The 25,874-nt window shown below is 37.6% G+C and overlaps 1 protein-coding gene across 2 annotated transcripts in view; it reads right to left on the bottom strand.

Annotated features, from left to right (window-relative positions):
* Window positions 1-17,703, bottom strand: part of LOC120780465 (nephrin-like) — a 791,640-nt gene extending 773,937 nt beyond the window's left edge. For both annotated transcript variants that reach the window (XM_040112743.1, XM_040112744.1), the window contains exons 1-2: window positions 17,495-17,703; window positions 17,324-17,434 (exon numbers count right to left, since the gene is read on the bottom strand). In XM_040112743.1, the coding sequence (XP_039968677.1) occupies window positions 17,324-17,434; window positions 17,495-17,510 (127 nt within the window). In that variant the 5' untranslated portion in view covers window positions 17,511-17,703. The remainder of the gene's footprint in view (window positions 1-17,323; window positions 17,435-17,494) is intronic.
* Between the last annotated feature and the right edge of the window lie 8,171 nt (window positions 17,704-25,874).

The raw sequence follows: 25,874 nt of genomic DNA, 5'->3' as shown, positions 1-25,874 counted from the left end.
CTTAACCCTCATCGAGACCCTCGGGTCTGGCCAGGCATATTTTGTTTTTAAATGTTATTAAATATATTTAGAGTGTAGCAAACGACTTGCGCTTCCAGGTAGCTTCCTAGAATTTTATTGTCTATAGAATTCAGGAAAAAAATTCAAGGATATAGTATCGAAAAGGACGAAAAATGGATATTATAATATTACACCTTAGTGCACCAATGGTGCTTGGCTAGACCCCATATATTTTGTATGAAAATATGTGAACTATGGTATGTTTCTATCACCTCGCACGGTTGATTTATCTGTTTTCATGTTCGTTACATGTCCAAATTGGTTTGTATGTTTATCTAGCACTCATATAAACATACTCACATGCATAAATATGTTCATTCGGGTCTATAGCAAGCTCTTTGCGCTCGACTTGTTCGTGCGAAAGCAGAGAAAAAGAGGGAAACAGTCAAAAGAAAAGTGTGTTTACAAACATTTTCGCTAGTTGGCGCTGAAAGCGCATAGTTCTAGTTTTATTCATCGCATCGGGTCATGCTATACCTTTTTGGAAGGCTCATTTCACGCGCTAAAACGTGTTTGATTGATTGTCGTATCTTTTAAGTCGTTCGTTAGTTATAGCGTCGCAAACATGGAGCAAAATAAAGAGAAAATACGGCATATTTTACAGTACTACTGCGATAAAGGCAAAAATGCATCTCAAGCCGCCAATAAAATTTGTGCAGTTTATGGACACGATACAGTTTTCATTTCCACCGCACAACGATGGTTTCAACGTTTTCGTTCTGGTGTAGAGGTGGTCGAAGATGCGCCACGCTCCGGAAGGCCTGTCGTCGAAAATTGCGATAAAATCGCTGAATTGGTCGAAAAAGACCGGCATAGTAGCAGGCGTAACCTCGGTCAAGAGCTGGGCATGAGTCATCAAAAATTCATTTCAATTTCAATAAAAAAAAAATTCAATAAAAATACCTCAAGACTTTTTTGACAACCCATTATTACTGTGAAAATACGCATATTTCGCTCCAGTTCTCATCTTGTTTTTTTATTATTCTGTTCGCTTTGGTTATAATAATGAGTGATGAAGTGGAATATGTGTATAATACACGATTACGTTCTAAAAACATCAGTGCAGATTTTTATGATCGCTTAACATCAGCATTGGTAAATGACATTCAAAATGAAAATAATGATGTTGTGCGTGAAGAAGTGGATCCATTCGAAAGCGATGACGATGATAGAGATGTCAATTATGTGCCATTTGAAGATGCTTTGGATATTGAAAATGAAATCGAAATCGAGCCGAATGAAATATTAGATAGCGACGAAGAGGAAGTAATCGATGGTGTACAAGAAGAAGAGCGTTAAACTCCAGCTGCTACTGAAACTTCTTACTACGGTAAAGATGGGACGGAATGGAAAAAAGAGGCTAATGAAGCAATTCGTACTCGTGCACACAATATTATGCGCTTTAGGCCTGGACCGAAGCAACAAAACTCTGTTCCTATTGAGGTATTCAAACAGTTTTTTACTATCAATATTTTATTTATTATCATCAGTCAAGGAAATCGTTATGGAAGAGACCAATTTACAAAATGGAATGCAGGAAATCTAACCTCAAAACCTAAAGTTTCGGTGGATTTCACTAGCACCGAACTTGATGCATTTATTGGCATTCTTATTGCTTCTGGTATATGCACAATAATATGCAGTTTACACCACTTTTGTGGCAAACAGATGCTCTTCCCATCTTTCGATCGGCGATGACACTCAATGGCATCACACGTTCATTCTGCCTACAATCTGATAAGGCTGCCGCAATTCGCGATATATGGAATTTTTTAAATGAAAACCTCGCCAGAAACTATGAGCCGCATGAAAATGTAACGATTGATGAGCATTTGTTTCTGTATCGTGGCAAGACAAAGTTTACGCAATAAAAATAGCCAAATACGGTATGAAAATCTGGTGGGCATGTGACTCACAAACAAAATACCCATTGCAAGGTATATTGTACACGGGAAAAAAGGATGGCGGAGAGCGTGAAGTGAACCATGGAGAAAATATATTGCTCAAACTTGTGAAACGGTACGAAAACACCGGCAGAACAATAGCATCTGACAACTTTTTCACAACACTGACAGGAGCCAAACGATTGGCTACCATTGGACTTGCTTTCGTCGGTACTATTCGCGCCAATAAGAAGTGTTTACCCGAAGAATTGAAAAAAAAAAATCCGTCTGGTCCGTTGCTTTCTACTCTTTTCGGGTTTCACGATAATCTCGTTTCGATTTGTAGCTATGTTCCGAAAAAGAAAAAGGCAGTCAATTTGATTTCAACCCTACACTACACAAAGGATTGTGAAGGTGAAGCCACGTAGTTTGCAAAGAAATCGACCATCTAGATAAAAAGGATGCACGACGCACTTTTCTTTACAATTTATCGAGAACATTGGCAACGCCCAATATCGGAAATCGTATGAACAATCACAATGTCATCAAACATCTATCTTGTCGTTTGGCTTTTGAATCCTTTTTCGGTCGTTCACTCAACATCCCATCACGATTAGTAGCTTCAACATCAAAAAGTGCTTACACACTCAAAGGAAGGAAAGATTGCAGACTGTTTGCAAGAAAGCGATAAATTGCGTCTTAAAACTCGATTTTTCTGTTCTAAATGTTAAAATCCAGTTTGTCAACAGCATTCGAAAATTGATTACATATGTTCTTAGGACCCATCATCATAAAATCAATTGAAAAATCGCTCAAAAAAGATTCATATGCTCCTAAATAAATCAAAAAATGAACTAAAAGGAATGCGTTGTATTTCATTTTAAAAGCCGCATACGAGTTTCATTTTTCTTTTTCAGGTAGTTCAGAGTAGCCGAAACCAAATCGAGAGGTAAGAAATTTCAAAAATGTGTCTATATTGTACATATATGAGCGTAAATACAACACGTATTTCCATACAAATGTATATAAACACATAGGGGTCGTTGGTCTCGACCAGGGTTAAAAATATATCATTATAATAGCATAGCTGCATCTTCGCCTAGTGCCTTTGCAGCCGCCAGTATTGCTCGCAGCAATTTTTTCTGAAATCGTTTTTCAAGCACATCCTATGTTCAACAGAGTGATTAAGATTTAACTGCAAAATCTTTAATTATTTACTGATGTCATCGTCTTCAGATACTTGTGGCCAGTCGTACTCAAGACCGAATAATCAAATTTCCAGAGCATGCATCTCGTAGCGTTTGTGCATAATATTGCAACTTGTGTTCCAGTTTCAGTTCCATAGGTCCCAGGTTGAAACACCTAAAACAACGAAGTGTTCCCGGAGGCGACAGATAGACTACACTATCTTAACTTAGTCCAAGTTGAGTGAAGCCTTGGAATCGGCATACAAAAGCTTTTTGTATAAGCCTGCGGGGTTTTCTCATACTTTTGACGCTTGTTTTCTCAAGGTTTTTATCCCAAACTCCTTTAGTAGTGCCTCGGAGATTTATTCAAGTGTTGTAGTTTCGTCTAGATCCTTACGCAATATTGTAACGTTCTGAGGTTTTTCACTCACCTCTTCCTCTAAGACGATTTTGAACGATTCTTGTGTTCTCTAATTTTTTAGTTCAAGAAGTATGTAGGTCTCTTTTTCCGTATGAGGACCGCTGTCGCTTTTTATTTTGCAGATAATGTCAGCACATGTACAGATATACATATGTGCAATCGTGTAATATCTTTTCTCCTTATACTAGTACAAATGCATCAGTAACTCAAATTAAAGGAAACCAAAATCTATTTTGGCAAATGAATAACTTTGAAGTCGTAGATAATTTCGTCTATCTTAGAAAAAGTGTCAACACCAACAACAATATCGGCCTTGAAATCTAACGAAGATTCACTCTTGCCAACAGGTGCTATAGTAGACTAAGTAAGCAATTGAAAAGTAAAGGGCTTTCTCGAATAACAATGATAAAACTTTAAAGTCCCTCATCACTTCCGTCCTGCTATATGATGGGGAGGCATGGGCAATGACATCATCTGATGAGTCGGTCTTAGGAGTGTTCGAGACAAAGGTTTTGTGCATTGGCAACACTCCAGCTTTGAAGGTTTTCGATTCAGCACCCGCCGGTGGAAACAGAGGAAGAGCTCCATTCCGACAGACCGGGTCGAGAACTACCTACCTGCACTTGATATCTCGAATTGGCGCCATATAGCGGAAAGAAAAAGAGACCGACGCGCTGTTGTTAACTCAGTTATAACCGCGTAAGCGGTGTCTACACCAGTAAAGAAGAAAAAAGTTGCATACTTCAAAGGCACTAATGATGCAACATTTTATCTCTTTATATTACCTATTTCTTAATTTATAAACTAGAAAGTGAAAGAGGCGTGGTTGTTCGATTTCGCCCATAACAATGTTACTTATGGAATTTGGTAGAAATCGGTCTAGCAAGTCTTGAGATATGTGATTTTACCTAAAAATCGGACGAAAAATTTGAAACCGGCTCATATAAAGCTTTCTCATACCGTGTTGTTAGTAAAATTTAATGTCTTTAACGTGTTTCGTTATTGATTCATCGTGTTTTTAGAAGTTTTTAACGGCATCGTTTATGGGGAGATGGCAGGGTTGCCATGTTATCCATTATCAATTTTAACTCTGTCGATAAAAGTTCCTATAAGAATTGTCCTAATCGAACCTATAACAGGTTTAGTGGTCTAGGATATATGTAGTTACAGTAAACCTATTAGAAAGATCACGCTCCCTTTTTCAAAATTTTATTTCCTACAAATGCCGCTGTGCCAAATTAAAGTTTCATATCTTAATTTAGTGCTTAGTTGTAGCACTTTATATGTTTTCGGTGTTTTGTGGGCGAGGCAACGCACTATGGTCGGAAACATCACTTTTCTTGGCCAAAACTATTAAAGCTTAAAATAACGGAATTTTTAATTGGAATTTGAAGTTGCAGTATAGTTTAAGTGTTTTTGTATAAAATAATTAATTTTTTTTTTAATTATCAACATTTAGAATTAAAATTTAAAAAAAATGTTTACATAAAATGTTTGTTTCTTTTCTTTCTGAGTTTTTATTTTTTTTAGTTTTAAATGAGAAAATATACGATACTTACAAGTAAATATGTTGTTTCTGGAAATTGAAAATATAATTTACATACGTATTTACGAAAATATTAAAATTTTATTAAACTCTTTAATTTAAATACAATTCATTATCCAAAAATGTATTTTCATGTTCAAGTTCTTCTGGATAATCGTCCTCGTCGCCCTCGTCGCCATTCATATTTTCTAAATTCTCAGTCGCACATGTTTCACCGATATCCTCACAATACAATAATTCCTTTACTTCTAGTGGCAGCGTTAAACGCTTCCTTTGGCGCACACGTGTATTTAAGCGAAGAGATGAAATTAATGGATCCGATGTGTCGAGAGCTCTATGAAATACATCGAAAGGATTATCAATGCGGCTAGTCTTACGTGCATGGTGCAGTCTGTCGCTTTTACATATTTTGTTTCGTGACTCAGCTGCATCCTCTCCGAAGTAACCAACAGGAAGTGGTGTATTCTGCATTATTTGCTTTGAGTGAACTATAACTTTATGTACTGTGGGAGTCATTAGCAACCAGGGGTACTTTCTTTGATATAATTGACCAGTTTGAAAGCAATACTCTTCAAATTTATCTAAATTTAGGGAAAATTGACAAGATAAACATATTAATATTATTCTCATTCGAACTATTAATTCAGTGTCTGCTCCTAAAATTTTCGAAAATTTATCATATTCCGTAAATGCTCTTCGCGACGTGTTGCCGTCATTTGTGGAACCACAACCACCTGCTTTCGGAACATCAACATGAAGACTTAGTTCTTTTCACAACTCATTCCGGATATACTCTTTTCTTATCTTAATTGCATCTTTATCTTCCTCCGATCTAATTTGCCATTTCTTTACTTTCATCTTGTATCCTAAATGTAGTACGAACTCAAAAAATCTAATCCAGGAGTGCAGTGGACTAATTCTGTACTTTAGATTTCCATCGATAGGATGAAATTTTACGCTGTTATAATCTGTGGCTTTAACAAAGTCAGTTTGGGTTCCATGGCATATTGGACATTTTTTATTTGATTTTGTATCGGTTAAAACATTCAAAACTTTTCCATCTATAACACTTAAAAACACTCTGAACGTTATTTCGATTATCTTACCAGCTTCGATTTCAACACGTAAGTTTTCAAGCTCTTGAATTTGTTTATTTAAGTCAGCAGCTTTCCTTAGTTTCACTCGTGTATTCTAATTTTAAAGGCCGAAAAAATCGTGTGGACTGCGGAAAACAATTATTCTAAATCGGAGCTCCCGCGCTACTCAAGAGTCTCAAGAATCACTGTTGTGGCCAAAAGACATGAATCAGCATTTCGTGATGTACTTTGATCAAGGAAAGATTGCTTATATTGAGATTGACCAGAGCTGCTGTCAAAACCGGAGCTAAATATCATTTCCGTTGATATGAAGTTACCCGTAATTGTCGCAAATACTTCCTTTTGCATCTCTATAATTCTTTTAGCCGTATGGTTTAAAGCATTTGTAAAGGAACCTTTGCACATTTGCCATCTACAAGTACACCATCGGGTCTGCACTTACTTTTTATTGCTAATATATTATCATAGGGTGGATAAATATTAGCGTTACGTTCCTTGCTAGAAGTCCGAATGGAACAGTATTGCCTCTTCGAAAAATTGTTTTCGAGAAGAAATGCTAACGCTTCCTTATCAGACATTACAATAGGTGCTTTTACATCATCGACATATAGCTTCCTAATCTTGGATGGTCTTGATGGACTTTCGATGGTTTCTTTTAAAACAACTGCCTAATCTACTTGTCCTTCTTTTCGAGCCGAAATTGATGCTGCTTGAACTAACAGATTTGTTTCGTTGTGTTCTGACATCGAGAGGTTTGCTGCTTGTCTTCTCTTACTTCGTTTAGATTTCTCAGAGTACTTAAGTTGCGGGCGTGCAGTTAGTGATACAATTTTTTCATCTGGGCTTAGTTCTACTGTGCATTGAGTCTCTGGGGAAGTGTTTTCTAAATTTATTTGCCTGTTTATTACAGTTTCTGAACAAAACCAGCCAGAATATTTAATTTTAAAATCATCTAATCTTCTATGACACTTTTCCCACTTTGCAGACAAATTATTGTTAAGCATGTGTGTTTTTTTTGTTAAATATTTATAGCATTCATCTGAAATGTCATCGGCTCCACATTTTTGTATAAAATAATTTATTATTTTTTCCTTTTTTCTGCTTGGTCAACCAAATAACAAAAACTGCTGAATTCTATAAACAAATGACGACTGAAAAAAAAAATTTACTCAAAAACCGCAAAAAACCGCAAATCGAGATAAACATTTTCAAAAACTAAACACTTCAAAGTAATTTGGTTTTTAATCTTATGCTTAACACTCCTAAACAAAATGTGTTAAGCTTACTCAAACTTAAAAAATAAAATAAATTCCAAAATGTTAAAGACTTTTGGAAAAAGTTATTTTATATTTTAGAGTATCCAACTTTAGAGTATTATATTTTACAAAATTAATAAACTTACCATCACCTTCGTATTCCATTTAAACTTTTATTTAACACGCTTTGTTTTCAGCTTTAACAAGCAATTGAAGTAAGCACTATAAAACACCGAACGCAATTATGTTTACAAATGAAGCAAACAAATTCAACTTCGATGACTCACCGAAAAACGGTGAATTGCATACTACAACAACAAAATTCATTTTTGGTTGTTTTGGAGCGTTGACTACTAGATTTCAGAAACAACAACATATTTCGGGACTGCAAATATTTTGACTTTTGGCCAACGAAATGAAATTTCCGACCATAGTGCAACGGTGTGATTAAAACTACTTATTCCGCCTTACTTTTTTGGCAATGAACGCTTATACTACAAAGTTGGATCAAGATAGGGTCGGCTTTAGTATACCATCCCAGGATTTCGGGAATAAAATGGGTATGGTCGGATAGAGGAGATTCTCCAGATCACGAATATATATGGTTTTTTTTAATGTTTATCAACGATTATGTTTCCTGTATTTAGGGTATAATATTTCTTAATTTTTTTTTTTTTATTTAAGTTTGTATAATATTTTGCTATAGTAACACTGATTATTTGACACATTTATTTTTACAAATTTGTTTGTAATTCATTTGTTATTCTTAAATAATCAAATTCAACAATAATTTAAATGTTTATTAAAAGCTATTTTTGCACTATATTATATAAAATAAATGTGTGCAAATGAATAAGTGATGTGTTAGTGTATATAAAAGTGAAAAATATAAGTGAAAAATTAATTATATATATCGAAAATATGTAATTAAAATATTGCAAATTTTCAACTTAAAACGCGAATAACTCGAAAACTATAAGCTTCCTGCGGCTATAACCATATATATTCGTGATCTGGAGAATCACCTCTATCCGACCATACCCATTTTATTCCCGAAATCCTGGGATGGTATACTAAATTCTTCCCTCAAGATATTTTCATTTTCAGTCAAGTTACAATTACAGTTTTGCTCTACGTACGGTCATCCGAACAGACATTTTCAATTCGTAATCCTGCTTATTTATATAGCTCAAGGCCGCATAGAAATAGAAATAGTTTTTGGAGGGGGCAAATAATTATTTTCTTGAAACATGAAGATTAATATATGAAATACTAGTCTAAACCCGCTCGCTCCTTGTTGTCAAAGACATCATTTATCGTGATAGCAATGTTTAAATGACTTCAGCCTGCCCCCCCTCTACCCAGGAAAACTGGCGCACCCTAATAATAAATCAGTTCAATTCACTATCTGATGACACCATACTAATACATTACCACTCAACACAACTCACCACACTTCTACATCAATCAACCCACCCAACAAAAAGGATGGGCAGAAAGGAAAGCGGACGCTATTCGATTCCCCACTGCGCCGCGTAAACATTACATTGGGTTTTTAACAATTCGATCTACACAAGTCACACATGGACATTGCGCTCATCAACATTTCGCTCCCGAGGATCCTGCGCACTACGGTCAAGTCGACATTAACGTAATACGACGAGCCTGCATGATAAAATCTTTTGGGTATTCGGTTTACTTCTGTAAAGCAATATACTGTAACGACATACGTAATTTACAATAAATGAATTAAAGTGTAAATATATAATTGTATTTCGATTTGATACGGATGTTTTATTTTAATCAACGATATTGTACGTATGTGATGTGTGCTTCCCATTACATTGGGTTCAACTTTAAACATGGTCCTTCGAGCCTTTCCGAAAGGCACCTCGGGTACTTTATAAAAAAATAAATAAAAACATAAAACTGTTGCGGAGGCGAAGTAGTTCGTAGTAAATAGTATTAACTGAATATGTACTTTAATTTACAACTATGTACCTCTTGCAACTCTGTATTCCTTTTCTATATTCTCTTTTCTTATATCCTTTCATAAACTGTAAAGACATGTTTATCCATATTGAATAAATTCAGGCGTTATTTAACCTTATCGCGAACGACTTCTTCGTGTTAAAATTCTCGAAGAACACGAGTCGCGAAAGTCAAAAGAAGACAAAGTGGAAGACAAAGTGGAAGACAATAAAGTGCTTTACATAAAGAAAAAGCAATGCTAATCGTATGTTGATCGTAATTTGTCAAATTCAAAGGAAACAAAAAAGTGCTATCGGTGCGGTAAGCCGGGACATTTCGCGAGAAATTGTAATGACAAACAACAAAAACAAAATACGTGTGTGAGTGAAGAAACAAACGAAAAAGCAAAAGTGGCTTTATGTTCAGTGGAAAAAGCATTTGCCGTCCCTATAGGAAATATGAGATGGTGTTTGGACAGTGGCTGCACATCTCATATGAGTGCGAATAAAAACATTTTTGAAAGTGTTAAACTAGTAAATGACGAACTAAGTTTGGCAAATAATTGCTCAACGAAGATAAGTGGTGTTGGTAAAGTGTGCACCACAGCAAACGTTCGCGGAAAACAAATTGACTCAGACTTAGAAAACGTTTTACATGTGGCCGATTTGGGTACAAATTTGTTGTCTGTTGCTAAAATTACTGACTGGGGTCAAAAAGAACGAAGCCGTGATTATGAACAAAGATAATGAAGTGGTATTGGAAGCCGAACGAATTGGCAATTTGTATTATTTAAAAACTTCGAAAGATTTCGCAAATTTGGCAAATTACAAAAACAATATTGATTTGTGGCATTATAGAATGGGACACGTTAACGAACGCGATTTGAAATCAATGGCAAACGGTTCGGTATATGGTTTAAAATTTAATCAGACTGAAGTACTCTCCGATTGTGAAATTTGTGCAAGTGAAAAGCAAGTGCGTGCAACTTTTCCTAGATCAGATGGAAACAGAGTTGGCGATCTGCTAGAGATTGTGCACAGTGACGTGTGTGGACCAATGAGGTGTAAGTCCCATGGCGGTGCAAAATATTTTGTGGCATTTATTGACGAAAAGTCAAGGTGGTGTGAAATATTTTTCATAAAACAAAAATCACACGTACTGGATGTTTTTAACCCTCATCGAGACCCTCGGGTCTGGCCAGGCATATTTTGTTTTTAAATGTTATTTAAATATATTTAGAGTGTAGCAAACGACTTGTGTTTCCAGGTAGCTTCCCAGAATTTTATTGTCTATAGAATTCAGAAAAAAAATTCAAGGATATCGTATCGAAAGGGACGAAAAAAGGATATTATAATATTACACCTTAGTGCACCAATGGTGCTTGGCTAGACCCCATATATTTTGTATGAAAATATATGAACTTTGGTATGTTTCTATCACTTCGCACGGTTGATTTATCTGTTTTCATGTTCGTTTCATGTCCAAATTGGTTTGTATGTTTATCTAGGTCAAATACTTTAGCCGCTAGAACGTTTTAAAGGTTAAGAAAAATGTAATTTTTCTCAAAATGTTACATTTTTTGCGAACACTATTGCCACGCCCATGGTTGGGATAGAGAGGAGGTTGAGGGCTTTCCTGAAAGCCCCAGATGTGAACTAACTCGCAAAATGGTTTTGATCCCTCCCCGGCCCCATACCCCCCAAACTGTAGTTAAACAAAATGGGGGGTATGGTGAAAACCCTTTTTCGCCTATTTCCACGCCCCTGGTAGGGCCTTCGTGCAATTTATTTGACCCACCTAGGTCAAATACTTTAGCCGCTAGAGGTTAAGAAAAAATTTAATTTTTCTCAAAATGTTACATTTTTTGTGAACGCTATTGCCACGCCAAGCGTGAACAAGGCAGTCAATTTGATTTCAACCAAATCGATAGGTAAGAAATTTCAAAAATGTATCTATATTGTACATATATGAGCGCAAATACAACACGTATTTCCATACAAATGTATGAAAACTAGCCTAGGTCTAGCCAAGCACCATTGGTCTCGACTAAGTGTATCAGACCGTTGGTCTCGACTAGGGTCAAGGTATCGTGCCAATGTGAAATTTGCGAGAAATAGATTTTTTGTTGCAGTACTTAATACTGTGCATTATAATAAACATTCCTTCAAATTTTGAAATCGAAATTCAAATTATTACGGTCGCTACAGCGTTTCTTGTATAAAGGGACAGAGTGGGGAACATAGCGACTCCAATCTTTAAGCGCGGTTTTCTCAGAATGGTGTTTTTCAAAACGGTTTTCAAATAAATTGTTCAAATAGTTCGCTATCTCGCTGTGGAAGGTTTAATGGTTTTTTGAAATCTTACTATTTTTGTTTACGAAAAAAAGGTCAAAAATCGATACTTTTTGTTCAAACCACCGTCATTCGTCAAATTTCAAGAAAACAAAAAAGTTTCTATTGGGCGATAGCAACTTTTCTACAGCTTAATAGTCTTTTTGAAATTTTTGCTTTAGACTAAACTTGCGGCCGCAAGCGTGGGCATCGTACAGGACCTTTTCTTTTTGTACGTGTCATTTCAACCATTTATTTAACTATTGTTTACCCAATAAATAAACATAATAGAATTTTTTGTATTCGTCATGAACGTATCTGTTTATAAAAAAATCGGAGTGATTAGTTAACATTAAAGAAAAATTGCGAAAATCAGTGTTTTCTCGGAGGGTCACACTAAGACGATCCCTTAAGGAATAGTACATACATATATATGGTCTCTACACATATATACAAGTATGCTTTTAAAGTGAATAGCACTGCAGGAGTAGAGCAGAATGTTTTGTTTAACATTCATCGAATGTAATTGCAAAATCGACTGCGAAAACCCAGATACTCCACGACAGAAAACACAGGAATATTTGTCGGCTATTAAGTGCTCATCTCTATACAACTATCACTATAATTCTAATACATATATGTATGTGTAGTTAAACAAAAACTACAGTACCCTGCCAGTAGCTGTATGATTTTGTTTTGTATTTTAGAAGAAAAAATGTTCAAATTTTTCTTTCATGAATATTGAACACATGATTATGTTTTGAAATCAAATTTTTTTTATTTATGAATTGTTGTGACTTTTAACATAAAACGATAGAAAGTAACCTATGCATGACACGAGGTTCCAAGTTACCTCATCACCAATTTTCAGGCAAATCGGTTCAGCCGTTCTAGAGTTATAAATCATAGCCATAAATTGCGAAATCGAGGGTGATTTAATATTATGGTGGAAAAATTTCAAATCGACCTCTGCATCTTTCCTACTAAATTGAAAAAACACATTATAAATCGTAGACAAGCGGGTGACATATGATACTTAATTGCAATGTATAATAAACAAAACCATGTGGGTCAAGTTTTTAGAATTTTTCGAGAACTTCTTCTGCAGTTCCTTCTATGTCATGATGCGTGTGCAGCAACGCCAGGCCAATCAATCTACTATACCACGTTACCATGTGACGAAGTATCGAAAAGAGCGTTCAGTGCTCGCATTCGTCACAGGAAGTATGCAGAATAAGCGAGGTCTAAATCTCAGTTCTTCAACGTTTTCAAAGCAATAGTCGGTAACTTGTTGTCTTTTGACTTTAGCTTCTGCCACCAATGGCGCTGCCAGTGATCAAGTTCATCTTTGAGTTTCAAACGTCACACGACGTTGTCATTATCTAAAAGAAGTTCGAATCTATCTATAAAGCAGCCAATAAGATTTTCCATTTATTTGGTTTCCAAAGCACAAACTTTTTCTGGAAGCAGGAAACTCAATGGAAATCCATCCAATACTTCTCTAGAAAAGCGCATCCGCAAATTCACCGATTGTATCGAACAGAGGAATGTACAGAGAGACCCTTTAGAATTATTCGCAAGTTCTCACACAAAAATGTTTAGAGTTAGAAGACCGAAAGAGGTTTGGAGGATGGAGTCATGTGTAGAAGTTGGAGGAAGGAAACATGTGTAGAAGTTTGGAGGATGGAATCATGTGTAGAAGTTCACGCAAGTGAGGAAAGTTCTATGATCGCCATTCACTTGGGAGTGGCCAGAAACGATTCTTTTATATATGACTCAAGCAGCTCACAACTTCCGGTATTTGACCAAGTATCCTCTGGGTAGCCTAAGAACATCCGTTCGAAGGCGAGATAAAGTCAGAAGGCGAAGCATCCCTACATAGGGTTGTGCGCTGGGTTTGGGACCCGCCACGTAAAAAAAATATAACAATGAAAAACTACCAACAGCCTCGGATGAGAAACCCCCCTTTTGATAACGACCATGGCAAACGAAATAAGGACTACGATATTAGAGCATACACCTGGAATGTCCGGTCCCTTCATTGAGAAGGTGCCGCTGCCCAGCTGGTTGATGTCCTCGTGAAAATAAAGGCTGACATCCCCGTCGTCCAAGAAATGCGATGGAAGGGACAAGGACAGAGACGAGTAGGTCTTTGTCGCATTTACTACAGTGGCCACATAAAGGAGCGCAAATTTGGTGTAGGATTCGTGGTGGTAGAGAGACTCCGGCGCCGAGTACTATCATTGACTCCGGTGAATGAACGTCTAGCCACAATCCGCATCACAGCTAGGTTCTTCAACATATCGCTGATTTGTGCCCACGTCCAGACGGAGGAGAAGGACGATGTGACCAAAGATGCCTTTTATGAGTGCTTGGAGCGCACTTATGAGAGCTGTCCCCGCCACGATGTCAAAATCGTGCTTGACGACTTTAACGCCAGGGTGGGTAAAGAAGGTATCTTTGGCACTAAGGTCGGTAAATAAAGCCTCCACGAGGAAACATCCCCAAATAAGTTGAGGCTGATCGACTTCGCCGGGGCCCGAAATATGGTTATCTGTGGTACTAGATTCCAGCGTAAGAAGATTCATCAAGCTACCTGGCTGTCTGCGGATCGAAAAATTACTAACCAGATCGATCATGCTGTGATATACGGAAGACACGTCTCAAGTGTTTTAGATGTGCGTACGCTCCGAGGACCTAACATCGACTCAGACAACTATCTTGTTGCAGCCAAGAATCGCATCCGCTTCTGTGCAGCAAAAAACGCAAGCCAACAAACATAAGGAAGGTTCGACGTCGAGAAGCTGCAATCACAAAAGACAGCCGAACGATTTTCTACTTGGCTTGCACTCCTGCTCTGTGAGAGCACTCGTCAACAACTCGGTATAGGGGAACTGTGGGACGGCATTTCAAATTCCTTACGTACTGCTGCAACCGAAACCACTGGTTTTCGGAAAGTACAAAAGAACAGCTGGTACGACGAGGAGTGCCGTGTCGCAGCGGAGAGAAAACAGGCTGCCTACCTCGCAACGTTATGGTTGACCACAACAGGGGCGGGATAGGATAGATACCGAGAGTTGAAGAGGGAAGCGAGACGCATTTGCAGACAGAAAGAGAAATAAGTCGAAATGCGTGAGTACGAAGAGCTTGATAAGCTACCCGACAGCGGTAATGCTCGAAAATTCTACGAAAAAATGCGGCGGCTTACAGAAGGTTGCAAGACCGGAGCATACTCTTGTAGAATACCCAAAGGTGATCTAGTCACCGATGCCCAGAGCATACTTAAATTATGGAGGGAACACTTCTCCAGCCTGCTGAATGGCAGTGAGCGTACAACGCCAGGAGAAGGCGAACCCGATTCCCCAATCGACGACGATGGAGCAGACGTTCCATTGCCCGACCATGAAGAATTTCGAATAGCAATTACCCGCTTGAAGAACAACAAAGTGGCGGGGGCCGATGGATTGCCGGCCGAGCTATTCAAACACGCAGGCGAAGAACTGATAGGGAGCATGTATCAGCTTCTTTGTAAAATATGGTTGGACGAAAGCAAGCGCAACGATTGGAATTTAAGTGTGCTCTGCCCAATCCATAAAAAAGGTGACCCCACAATCTGCGCCAACTACCGTGGGATTAGCCTCCACGACATCGCATATAAGGTTTTATCGAGCGTATTGTGTGAAAGAGTAAAGCCCACCGTCAACCAACTGATTGGACCTTATTAGTGTGGCTTTGGGCCTGGAAAATCAACAACCGATCAGATATTCACCATGCGCCAAATCTTGGAAAAAACCCGTGAAAAAGAATCGACACACACCACCTCTCCGCCGTTTTCAAAACTGCTTTCGACAGCACGAAAAGGAGCTGACTTTATGCCGCGATGTCTGAATTTGGTATCCCCGCAAAACTAATATGGCTGTGTAAGCTGATGTTGAGCAATACCAAAAGCTCCGTCAGGATCGGGAAGGACCTCTCCGAGCCGTTCGATACGAAACGAGGTTTCAGACAAGGCGATTCGCTTCTTCAACCTGCTTCTGGAGAAAATAGTTCGAGCTGCAGGACTAAATAGAGAAGGTACAATCTTCTATAAGAGTGTACAGCTGCTGGCGTATGCCAATGATATTGATATCATCGGCCTCAACATCCGCGCCGTTAGTTCTGCTTTCTCCAGACTGGACAAGGTAGCAAAACATATGGGTCTAGTAGTGGACGAGGGCAAGACGAAATATCTCATATCATCAAACAAACACTCACGTCACTGTTGACAGTCATAACTTTGAAGTCGTAGATAATTTCGTCTATCTCGGAACCAGCGTAAACAGCACCAACAATGTCAGCCTAGAAAACTTTTGCCAACGGGAGCTACTTCGGACTGAGTAGGCAATTGAGAAGCAAGGTTCTCCCTCGACAAACAAAAACCAAACTCTATAATTCACTCATAATTCCCGTCCTGCTATATGGTGCAGAGGCTTGGACGATGTCAACAACTGATGAGTCGACGTTGCGAGTTTTCGAGAGAAAAGTTCTGCTAAAGATTTATGGTCCTTTGCGCGTTGGCCACGGCGAATATCGCATTCGATGGAACGATGAGCTGTACGAGATATACGACCACATTGACATAGTTCAGTGAATTAAAATACAGCGGCTACGCTGGCTAGGTCATGTTGTCCGAATGTACGAAAACACTCCAGCTCTGTTAGTATTCGACGCTGTACAGGTCGGGGGAAGCAGAGGAAGAGGAAGACCTCCACTCCGTTGGAAGAAGCAGGTGAAGAAGGACCTGGCTACGCTTGGAATATCCAATTGGCGCCTGTTGTTAACTCGGCTAAAATCGCGTAAGCGGTGTCTACGCCAATTAGGAAGAAGAAAAATAAAACCGAAAGAAGCGATTTTTTAAAGATTTTTTTCTGAAAAAACTTTTAATCCAAAAATTTTTACCATTATTGGGTATTTTTTAACTGTATTTTAAGACTTAGCAGTAGTGAAAATATTTATTTGGAAAGGAACTACAGCCAATCTCAGAATCCACTATAACTGGATCCTGGAAAAAATCTTCAAATATATACTAAAAAATATATTTAGGAAGCTCGTATTAAAATTTAAGAGAAATCGGCTTAGACGTTTTCGATTAATGGTGGTAAGTGACTTTGAAAACAACATATTAAGAAAATAAGGCATCTGAAACGCCTTTTCAAATTTGCGTTTAACTTCGAAAATATTCACTATAGCGATATGAAATTTTCTGTGTGGATTCTTAAATATATGTACATTAGTAAGATAATATTTAAAAATATAGATTTTTTTTTATTCTAACAGTACATAACCCCTTAAGAAATCCCGGGTATATTGTTCAATTGCTTATGATAAACGGGCAGCATCAAGCCTAAATACAAGCCCAATCTGAATATGATACAAACTCTAACTCATTTTTCCGAAAAAAAATAAATAAATAAGTATTATATAAGCACAAGTTAGTTACAATAGTAAAAACCCGAAAAGGTTTTAATTTAGAAATACTTAATTCGGATTATGCATTTTTATTACTAGAATTAAATTAATATTATTAATTTACCTCCAATGGCTTCACATTTAAGTATCACGAAATCGCCTACATTGTATGGTCCAGCCACTGTTGAGCGTTTAAAACCATTTTCATCTCTTATGATGATTTCTTTAGGCAACGCTACAATAAAAGACATTAATCTTTAAATTATCGTAAAAATTTTGCAAGTAAAGATCTTACCAATTATTATTAACATAACTCGACTATTGTAGGTTTGTGCTTTGATGAAATCAACCCGACATCTGTACACCCCGGTGTCTGATATTTGGCTATTCCGAATAATTAGTTCCCAAGGATTACCCTCGAATAAAAAATAAGCTCGGTTGCCAAATATACTTTCATCTGACCACCTCCTTGCGGTTTTTGTTATTCCAGATCGTATATCAACACTACAATAACAAAAAAAATAACATATCACAATTACTATACATACATATCAATACCACTGCACAACACTAGGTTAAATTATTTTTCAATAAGCCTATTTCAAAGGTCAAAGACAAATATTTAGATTTCTGAAGGTAACTTCGAGAAAGGAGAAATCACTTTTTATACTCTTGCAACCTGTTGCTACAGAGTTTAATAGTTTTGCTCACATAACGATTGTACGTTTCACTTAAAACTAAGCGAGATAGATATAGAATTATATATACAAGTACATACATATATGAGTGATCAGGATGACGAGAAAAGTTGAAATGCGGGTGACTGTTTGTCTTCCCGTACGTCCGTGCAAGCTATAACTTGAGTAAAAATTGAGGTATCTTCATGAAACTTGGTGTGCGGGTTTCTTAGCACAAAAAAAAAAAAAATACGAGTTCGTAGATGGGCCCCGCTCTCTAATAAGTTCAATGTACATATATCTTATACCACTAAAGCTACAAAATTTACCCAAATCAAATACTACAAGAACTCCTACCGACGCACATATATAGGAGCATTTGCCTTCAAAAACCGGACAAAAATTAAAATAACAAACTTCAGCGACGCTACACAAAATTGATTTATTTAATACCTAAGTAACCGTTCTACAATGAACCGATTAAATTAATGACCTTCAGCCCGCTATATTGCCACACACGTAGTCGGAACCTAGATTTCGTTCAGAACGCATGTGCTTATTCTATTGTTCTCGAAATTGCAAGTGATTTTTTGTGTTGCGTGAAGTGAATTCTGGGAAATATTTTTTATGGATTCTGGACAACATGGTATGTATTTAATATTAATAATATAAAGATTAATTTAGTTAATATATTATTTTTTTTTTTTTTCGGGATAACAATTTTTTTTTAATTTTTTAGAAGTTAGTGTTTTTGTTATAGTGTCGGGCGAGGTCGAACTTTGAATTATTTTTCTTAGTAAACTGAAGGGTTTCTACTTAACATATTCCCCGTTTTTCCCCCCTTTAAAAAAGGGCGTTGAATTAGGTTGGTCACTTGCATAAAATGAGTACTGCTTTATTTATTTTTTTTAAATTAAATACAGAAAATCTGCTAAATAATTATATACTGGTGGTATATAGATGGTATAAGAGGGCTCTATCAGAGCCGGTGTGAAAATTGGACAATGAGCGTGGCACCGCCCACTTTCTGGTGAAATCCCATATCTCGGGACCTGACTGACCGATTTCGACAAAATTTAGAACGTGACATTCCTTTTATTTTCTTATGTTAGTATGTGAAAATGAGCAAAATCGGAATACAACCACGCCTACTTCCCATATAACACAATTTAAAATTCCCTTCGATTCTTTCACTTTCCAGTACACAAATAAAGAATTACTATAACGGAATAAAATTTTGCCGTAATAATTCCCTTAAAGTAAGCCACCTTTTGACCAATAATTCTCCAAATCCAACCAAAACTGCTCAAGCCCCTAGGTACTGAACATGTGAACCCGATACCAATAGTTGACTTTTGACCGAAAATATCTTTCAATTGAAATTCGCACAGAATCCATTTCCGGCAATAGTATTTCATTCTGTCAAAAATGGGTTGAATCGGGTCAATACTTTCCTGAGCCCCCATATACCTAATATAAAGATTTTAGAACTTATAGGTAGATACAGGTAGGTAGGTTGCTTCATATGATTGGTGATTGTACTCGTATGTAAGGTTCCTAAATGAAACCGAGCTAAAATTTTTTTGCGTATGTAGCATATTAGTAGTATGAGGGATAAGCAAAAATAGATAAAATCTGGTCGGCACTACCTCCCCTCAAATAAATACATATGTATATTAAATTTTAAATGTTCGGTTGCACCCCAAATTAGCCCTTCCTTACTTGTTTTATTTTAATAGGTATGTATATTGCATTATTATATTCAATAATGCATTTTTATTCATTTTCATTCATAAAATCACTTTAAATAATTTTGACCGGTTTTTGAGACCAAATGCTCATATATGCGACTGTGTGAAAATGGATGAAATCGGAAGATGATCCCACTCACCCTCCAGATAAGGTATTGCAAGGTATTGTTCAAAACTGCTAAAAGTGCAATAAATCAATAACTAATTACGACAGAGTCATTACATTTTGCCACCGAGATGGTGTGAGAAGGCTTTACGGGAGCCGATGTGAAAGTTTGACGATGGGCGTTAGGGTGGGTCGATTCCGGACTTTTTCGATTCGGGATTTCTAATAGTGCGGAAAAGTTGCCTTAGTACTTCCTGATTCCAATGCAACTTTTTGTTTTGAGATCGCATTGCATCTTCAACCCCAACTCCGGCCTTGAAATTTCGGAAATTCGCCTAAAATCGTGAAATTGTTTACCTAGCGCCTGAAATACGCATCTCATGGCAAAATGTATTAAACAAAAGTTATTTGTCACGTCATTTGCTACCGAAATGGTATGTGTGATCATGGCCGTAGGACGAACCGTTCCCGAGATACGAACGAAAAGGCGGCGCGCCACAGCGCAAGGTGTAAATTGTTGCAGCTCTCAGCTAACCTGTATTGATCACCCAGAACCCACCGTAGAGGTGGCTGCTCTCCGGGTTCCTCCTAAGCTCAACCCAACCAACCAACCATATGTAAGGCTTGTTTTAGTCTGAATCTGTGTCAAATTTATTGATAAAATCAGATTTTGTCCTAAACTTTGGCACTTGTTGCCTAGATTTCAGTGTAGAGCGTATAAAACGATCACGAGATTGGGCCAATAACTTTAGAAGATGCCTCTGTCACCAGTTTGACGGTTCTCTCGACTGCCACGGTGTGAGAGGGGAATTCACTAAATTTCCATACCTCTGCAGTATCTCCCGACAGCCCTTTTATGAGTTCTTCGTTAGAAACTGAACAAAGAACTGGTGGAACAGTCAGGGTAATAGTCTTCCAGTTAATCATATCGTAATAATTATTAGCTTTGAAATTCAGCTTTGGCACTTTATTACATCTAACCCTACCATTTACAGTGTCAGACTCTGCTTCTCTGGCTGCCAGAAGACGGTCAAGGGCCAACTTTCTGATTTCTATCCGTTCTTCAGTCGTCATACTAAGGAGAATGTTTTTTGGAAGAGCAAAGAAAGCATTCTGTTGAATGGATGAATCGACAACCTTGCGCAGTTTAGCAGGTAAGTATCTCGACCTCTGAATTGCAACATAGAGATGGCGCGAGCCATCTTTGATTGAACTGTTGAATCTTATTGAGAACCACAAAGGTGAATAAACTGTAAATATGTACTTGACCAAAATCTTTATTTCCTTTGTTGGTTTGTCAGTAGAAATGTATAATCTCAGAATTCTATTTGCACAGGTGAGTCAGCGAGATTTGCACATGTTACCTGGATGCATCGACGCTAAATCTGAGGAACATTGACCGGAAATAACAGCTTCTGATATTTTATAGAGATAAGCTTGGTCTGTGCTAAGTTGGGTCGGATTAACAACCTCAGAAGGTAATTGGCAGGATGGAAAACTTTCAAATTTGACAACAGGCAACTTCTCACAATCAGGGAGCAGTTTACCTATGTCGCCAGAGAATGTATTTGGACTCTTTGAGACACCATCTATGTGTTCGAAAAGAGCACGAAATGGAAGTTCGTTGAAATGTAGAAGACAAACAACCCACTGTAATGGCCTACCTATTCTTTCTTCTAGTTTCCGAATGATTCCACCTTTCCAACCTGTGTTCGTGTTGGTGCCATCAGCACTGCCAACTTCTAGATGTTCCACATCAACTGAATTGTCTTGTAAATGTTGCCATATAGCTTGCGTCTCATCCTCCGCTGACCCGGAAGGAGAGGTGACGTGGCCAAAGTAATGACAACCACGTTCCCCTATAAGAGAAATATGTTCCTCTTTGACAGTGTCGCGGTAGTACTTTTCACCTTCGCTGACTTGTGTAAGTGTATTGTCTTTGCGGTCGTCAAAATACAGCCCATATACAGAGTCATTACTTTCGGTGTTTTGGAGCTTAACTCCAAAACTTTTTTTGCTCGACTAATCTTGCATTTGTCAGTGACAAAGCTAGCCTGATCCTCTGTTATCAAACCTGCTTTTTTGGCATCCAGAAAAGCAGATGAAATAATCAAGGCCGCTGCTCTATCACTTACTCCATATCTTTGGGCAGCTAAAGCAGTGTGTTCTAATACTAGTGTGTTTTGTTTGATCAAACGTGCTTTTTTGGCATCCAGAAAAACAGATGAAATAATCAAAGCCGCTGCTCTATCACTTACTCCATATCTTTGGGCAGCTAAAGCAGTGTGTTCTAATACTAGTGTGTTTTGTTTGGTTTTAGAGGATGGAAGAGAAAATTCATCATCAGCATCGTTTTTGGAAGAATCCATGTGCGACGCACCTACATTGTTGTCGTCTGTATGAGAGTCTGGCTGATCTGAATGGTCACGTGTTCTAGCTGATACTTTTCTGGTAAGTGTTGATGTTGAATGACGTTTTGAAAGCTTTTCTTTACGTTCATTTTTCTTTGTAATTTTTTTTGTTTCAGGTAGATCAACACTTCCAATGCGATCAATTCTTCTGGTTCTCTGGTCCAAGAGAAATGGTTGTTCATTGATAAGAACTTTCCTTTCCTTTGGACAAGTGCAAGAAGAAAAATAAATGTATTTACAAGCAGCGATGTCAAATAATTTTCCGGCAGAAGTGACAAAGTCGTCTCTTTTAGGGCTCAAACCTATTGGGTTCCTTAAAAACATTTGTTTAAGAGTCAGAAATTTCTTATGGTATGTGGTGAGCATTTGTACAACTCTGGTGTGTGAAACTATCGCAATAGATGACTTTTTGAAAGAATTTTCAACCTTTTTTGCAACTATTTCTGTAACCTCTTTACTTCTAGTTTCATAGTTGTCGCCTCGGAGTCGCCCTATACGAAATCTTTCAAACTGATAACACAAAAGAACATCCTGGTAAGTAGGTAACTGGGACTCAGAGAGATTGTACGGATATATGCCAAACACAGGGCATTTCTGTCTAAATTTAAATTTAGATACAGACATTTTGAGTTCTGTGTTCTGTTGAGAGAATATAAGTGATAGCACTCGGCGAAATCAACGACAAGAGTGAAGGAACTCGATGAAAAAATATTTATGTGGAGACCAGTCCGAACGTGTCGTATAGCGCAGGGAAATGAATGTAAGTGATAGAACTCGGCGAAATCACCGACAAGAGTGAAGGAACTCGATGAAAAAATATTTGTGTGGAGATCTATCCGAACGTGTCCTTTGGCGTAGGTGAATGAATGTGAGTGATATCGCTCGCCGAAATCAACGTCAAGAAGTGTGGCCGCAAGCCGATTTTCAACTTGCGCTGTGGCGCGCCGCATTTTCGTTCGTATCTCGGGAACGGTTCGTAGTACGGCCATGATCACATATACCATTTCGGTAGCAAATGACGTGAACAAAAGTTATTTGGTTTTATACATTTTGCCATGAGATGCGTATTTCAGGCGCTAGGTAAACAATTTCACGATTTTAGGCGAATTTCCGAAATTTCAAGGCCGGAGTTGGGGTTGAAGATGCAATCCGATCTGAAAACAAAAAGTTGCATTGGAATCAGGAAGTACTAAGGCAACTTTTCCGCACTATTAGAAATCCCGAATCGAAAAAGTCCGGAATCGACCCACCCTAATGACCGTGACATTGCCCTGATCCTCTTTTTGACGTTTTATATCTTAAGGTATTTTGCTGGCTTTGATTCATCCAAGTTGCAAGAGTTTAAATGTGTGGTTGCACCTGAACTAAGCCCTTTCTTGCTTGCTTAATAATACTTTCAGATGTTATCTGTGTAGCAAACAAGTACGGAAGGGCTCAGCTACGGTGTAACCGACCATTGTATACTTTCGCAACTTGCAAGGATTAAGGCTAGGGTCTGAGTTAGGATGTAACCGAGCATTTTATATTTTGCAACTTGCAAAGCTCGGAAAATTCCTTTAAGTGGTTAGCCAAAGAATTAAACTTGGTATTATTGTTATATTTTATTTTCCGGCAGCTAAAATTATATTTAAAACATCTTCAAATGAGTGATATGCATGTGATATTAACTCGACCGAAGAGGCTAAATTTAATATATTGAGTTTATTTTGAAAACGTCAACCAGAGGATAGAAATTCTTTATATTAAGGATATGATCATTTTTACGAAAACTTATTTAGTTCCATTAAAATATCACAATTTGGCCAACTTGAACTTGAATTAGATAGAAAAACGGAAATCATTATCATCATGTTTTTGGGGCTGAGAAAGGGGCGAATAGGTCGGATTAATTTGTACATTGCTAACGTATACTTGAAAATGTATTTTTAAGGATTTTATTGCAATATACAACTCACAGACCTACCGTCTTATTCTCATTAGGTTTATTAGAAAAACGAAAATGAATGCATGGAGTATGTGGGAGTTGGACATGTTTTCGATTTCGTCTATTTTTGCCACTACCACATACTATTAGCATACCGCATACTAATAAAATGTCCCCACGATTTAATTGGGGAATTAGTCAGCCGTATGTCCTCAAATCGTTATATTAGTTATAAGGGGATAGGTCAAATTTTCGTCCGATTTTATTCATTTTAGGTACGAAGTCACACGATCTCTCACTTTATTGAGATAACTCACATATTGACCGATATATGCGGTACAAAGTGAACCGGAAGTTCAAAAATCTTTGTACTAAGTATATGAGAAGTAAGGTAACTTAAGTATTAACTCAATTCAACCATTAATATTATCATAGCCATATACTACAGGCAGTAGGGGTAGTACCGGTTTTATTTATTTTTACCACTACCATATACTATTAATATGCTACATACTAAAAAAATGTTCCCTGGGTTTCAGAAAGTACCTCACAAACAATCATATGGAGTAAAGTTGGCCGGATATTCGAAACTGCTGATATTATGTAGTAATATATGAAGCTTTCAAGTTTTCGTCAAATTTATCTATTTTAGGAAAAAATATACAGAGTTATGTGTAAAACTCGCTCTCATTGATATAACATACATATTAGCCGATATATGCAGTATGAGGTCACCCGAAAGTTCGAAAACTTCCATATTACGTATATGGGGATCAGGGAAGTATTGACCCGATTCAAATTTTGGTACACAGAAATACTACTGTCAGGGAAAAATTCTGTCTGAATATCAGTTGCATATCCCATATATTGATCGATATTTTTGGTCGAACGTCAACAATAAATACTGGGGACCACATGTTTGGTATCTAGGCGCTTGAACAGCTTTGATTGGATTTGGACAATTTTTGATCATAAGGAGACATATTCTAAACACATTTTTCGTTTAAAGTTTTGTTCCGTTATTTTTATTTCTTCCTGATTTGTACCCCAAGGAATTGAAAGTGCTATAGAAGTACGCGTGGTTGTACTCCGAGGCCTGAGATATGTGATTTGACATGAAAGACAATACACCACACCAACGCGATGCACTAATGGAGCCACCACACACTAATACACAAGAACATATACCACCCACGCAGACATCACACCTATACACGCAGGATGCTACACATCACAACTCTACACTACCCAACAATCAAAACAAACTGTCCGAGAATCTGAGGCTTCAACCGGCAACCCAGCTTCCGTAGCAGCATCATCACGCTTTTCGAACAGACATTAAAATTTAAATTTTTAAATTTTTTTTTCTAAATACCTTCGGACAAAATAGAAGTTCGTGGCATACTAAATTTGGTTATAATCCGTCGAGCGGAAACCCGCGGCCCGTCTTCCAATTTTTATCCCGCCTTCTAAAGCCTTCTCCTACTATCTATGGGTAAAATTTTACGTATATGACGCATTTAGTTATTGAGTTATCGCGCTTTTACTAGTTTTAAAGAACACCTAATATTGGAGTAGCGTGGGGTTATCAGCCGTGTCAGTAATCATGCCTAAGAAATTTTCCCTGAGCGAATTTGGTTATTATAGCTTAAGTGGTTTAGGATATATGTATATACTTTAAGCCAACTAGCGGGCAGAGACATTTCTTCAAAAATTTTAACCCGCAGGTGCGCCTTGCTACTGCGAGCCACTGTGCCAAAATACAGTTCTATATCTTAAATTAGTGCTTCGTTATGATTTTAAATA

This window comes from Bactrocera tryoni, unplaced genomic scaffold (genome assembly GCF_016617805.1).
Source record: "Bactrocera tryoni isolate S06 unplaced genomic scaffold, CSIRO_BtryS06_freeze2 scaffold_25, whole genome shotgun sequence".
Taxonomy (NCBI): domain Eukaryota; kingdom Metazoa; phylum Arthropoda; class Insecta; order Diptera; family Tephritidae; genus Bactrocera; species Bactrocera tryoni.
This window is presented reverse-complemented; position numbering and strand designations above follow the sequence as displayed.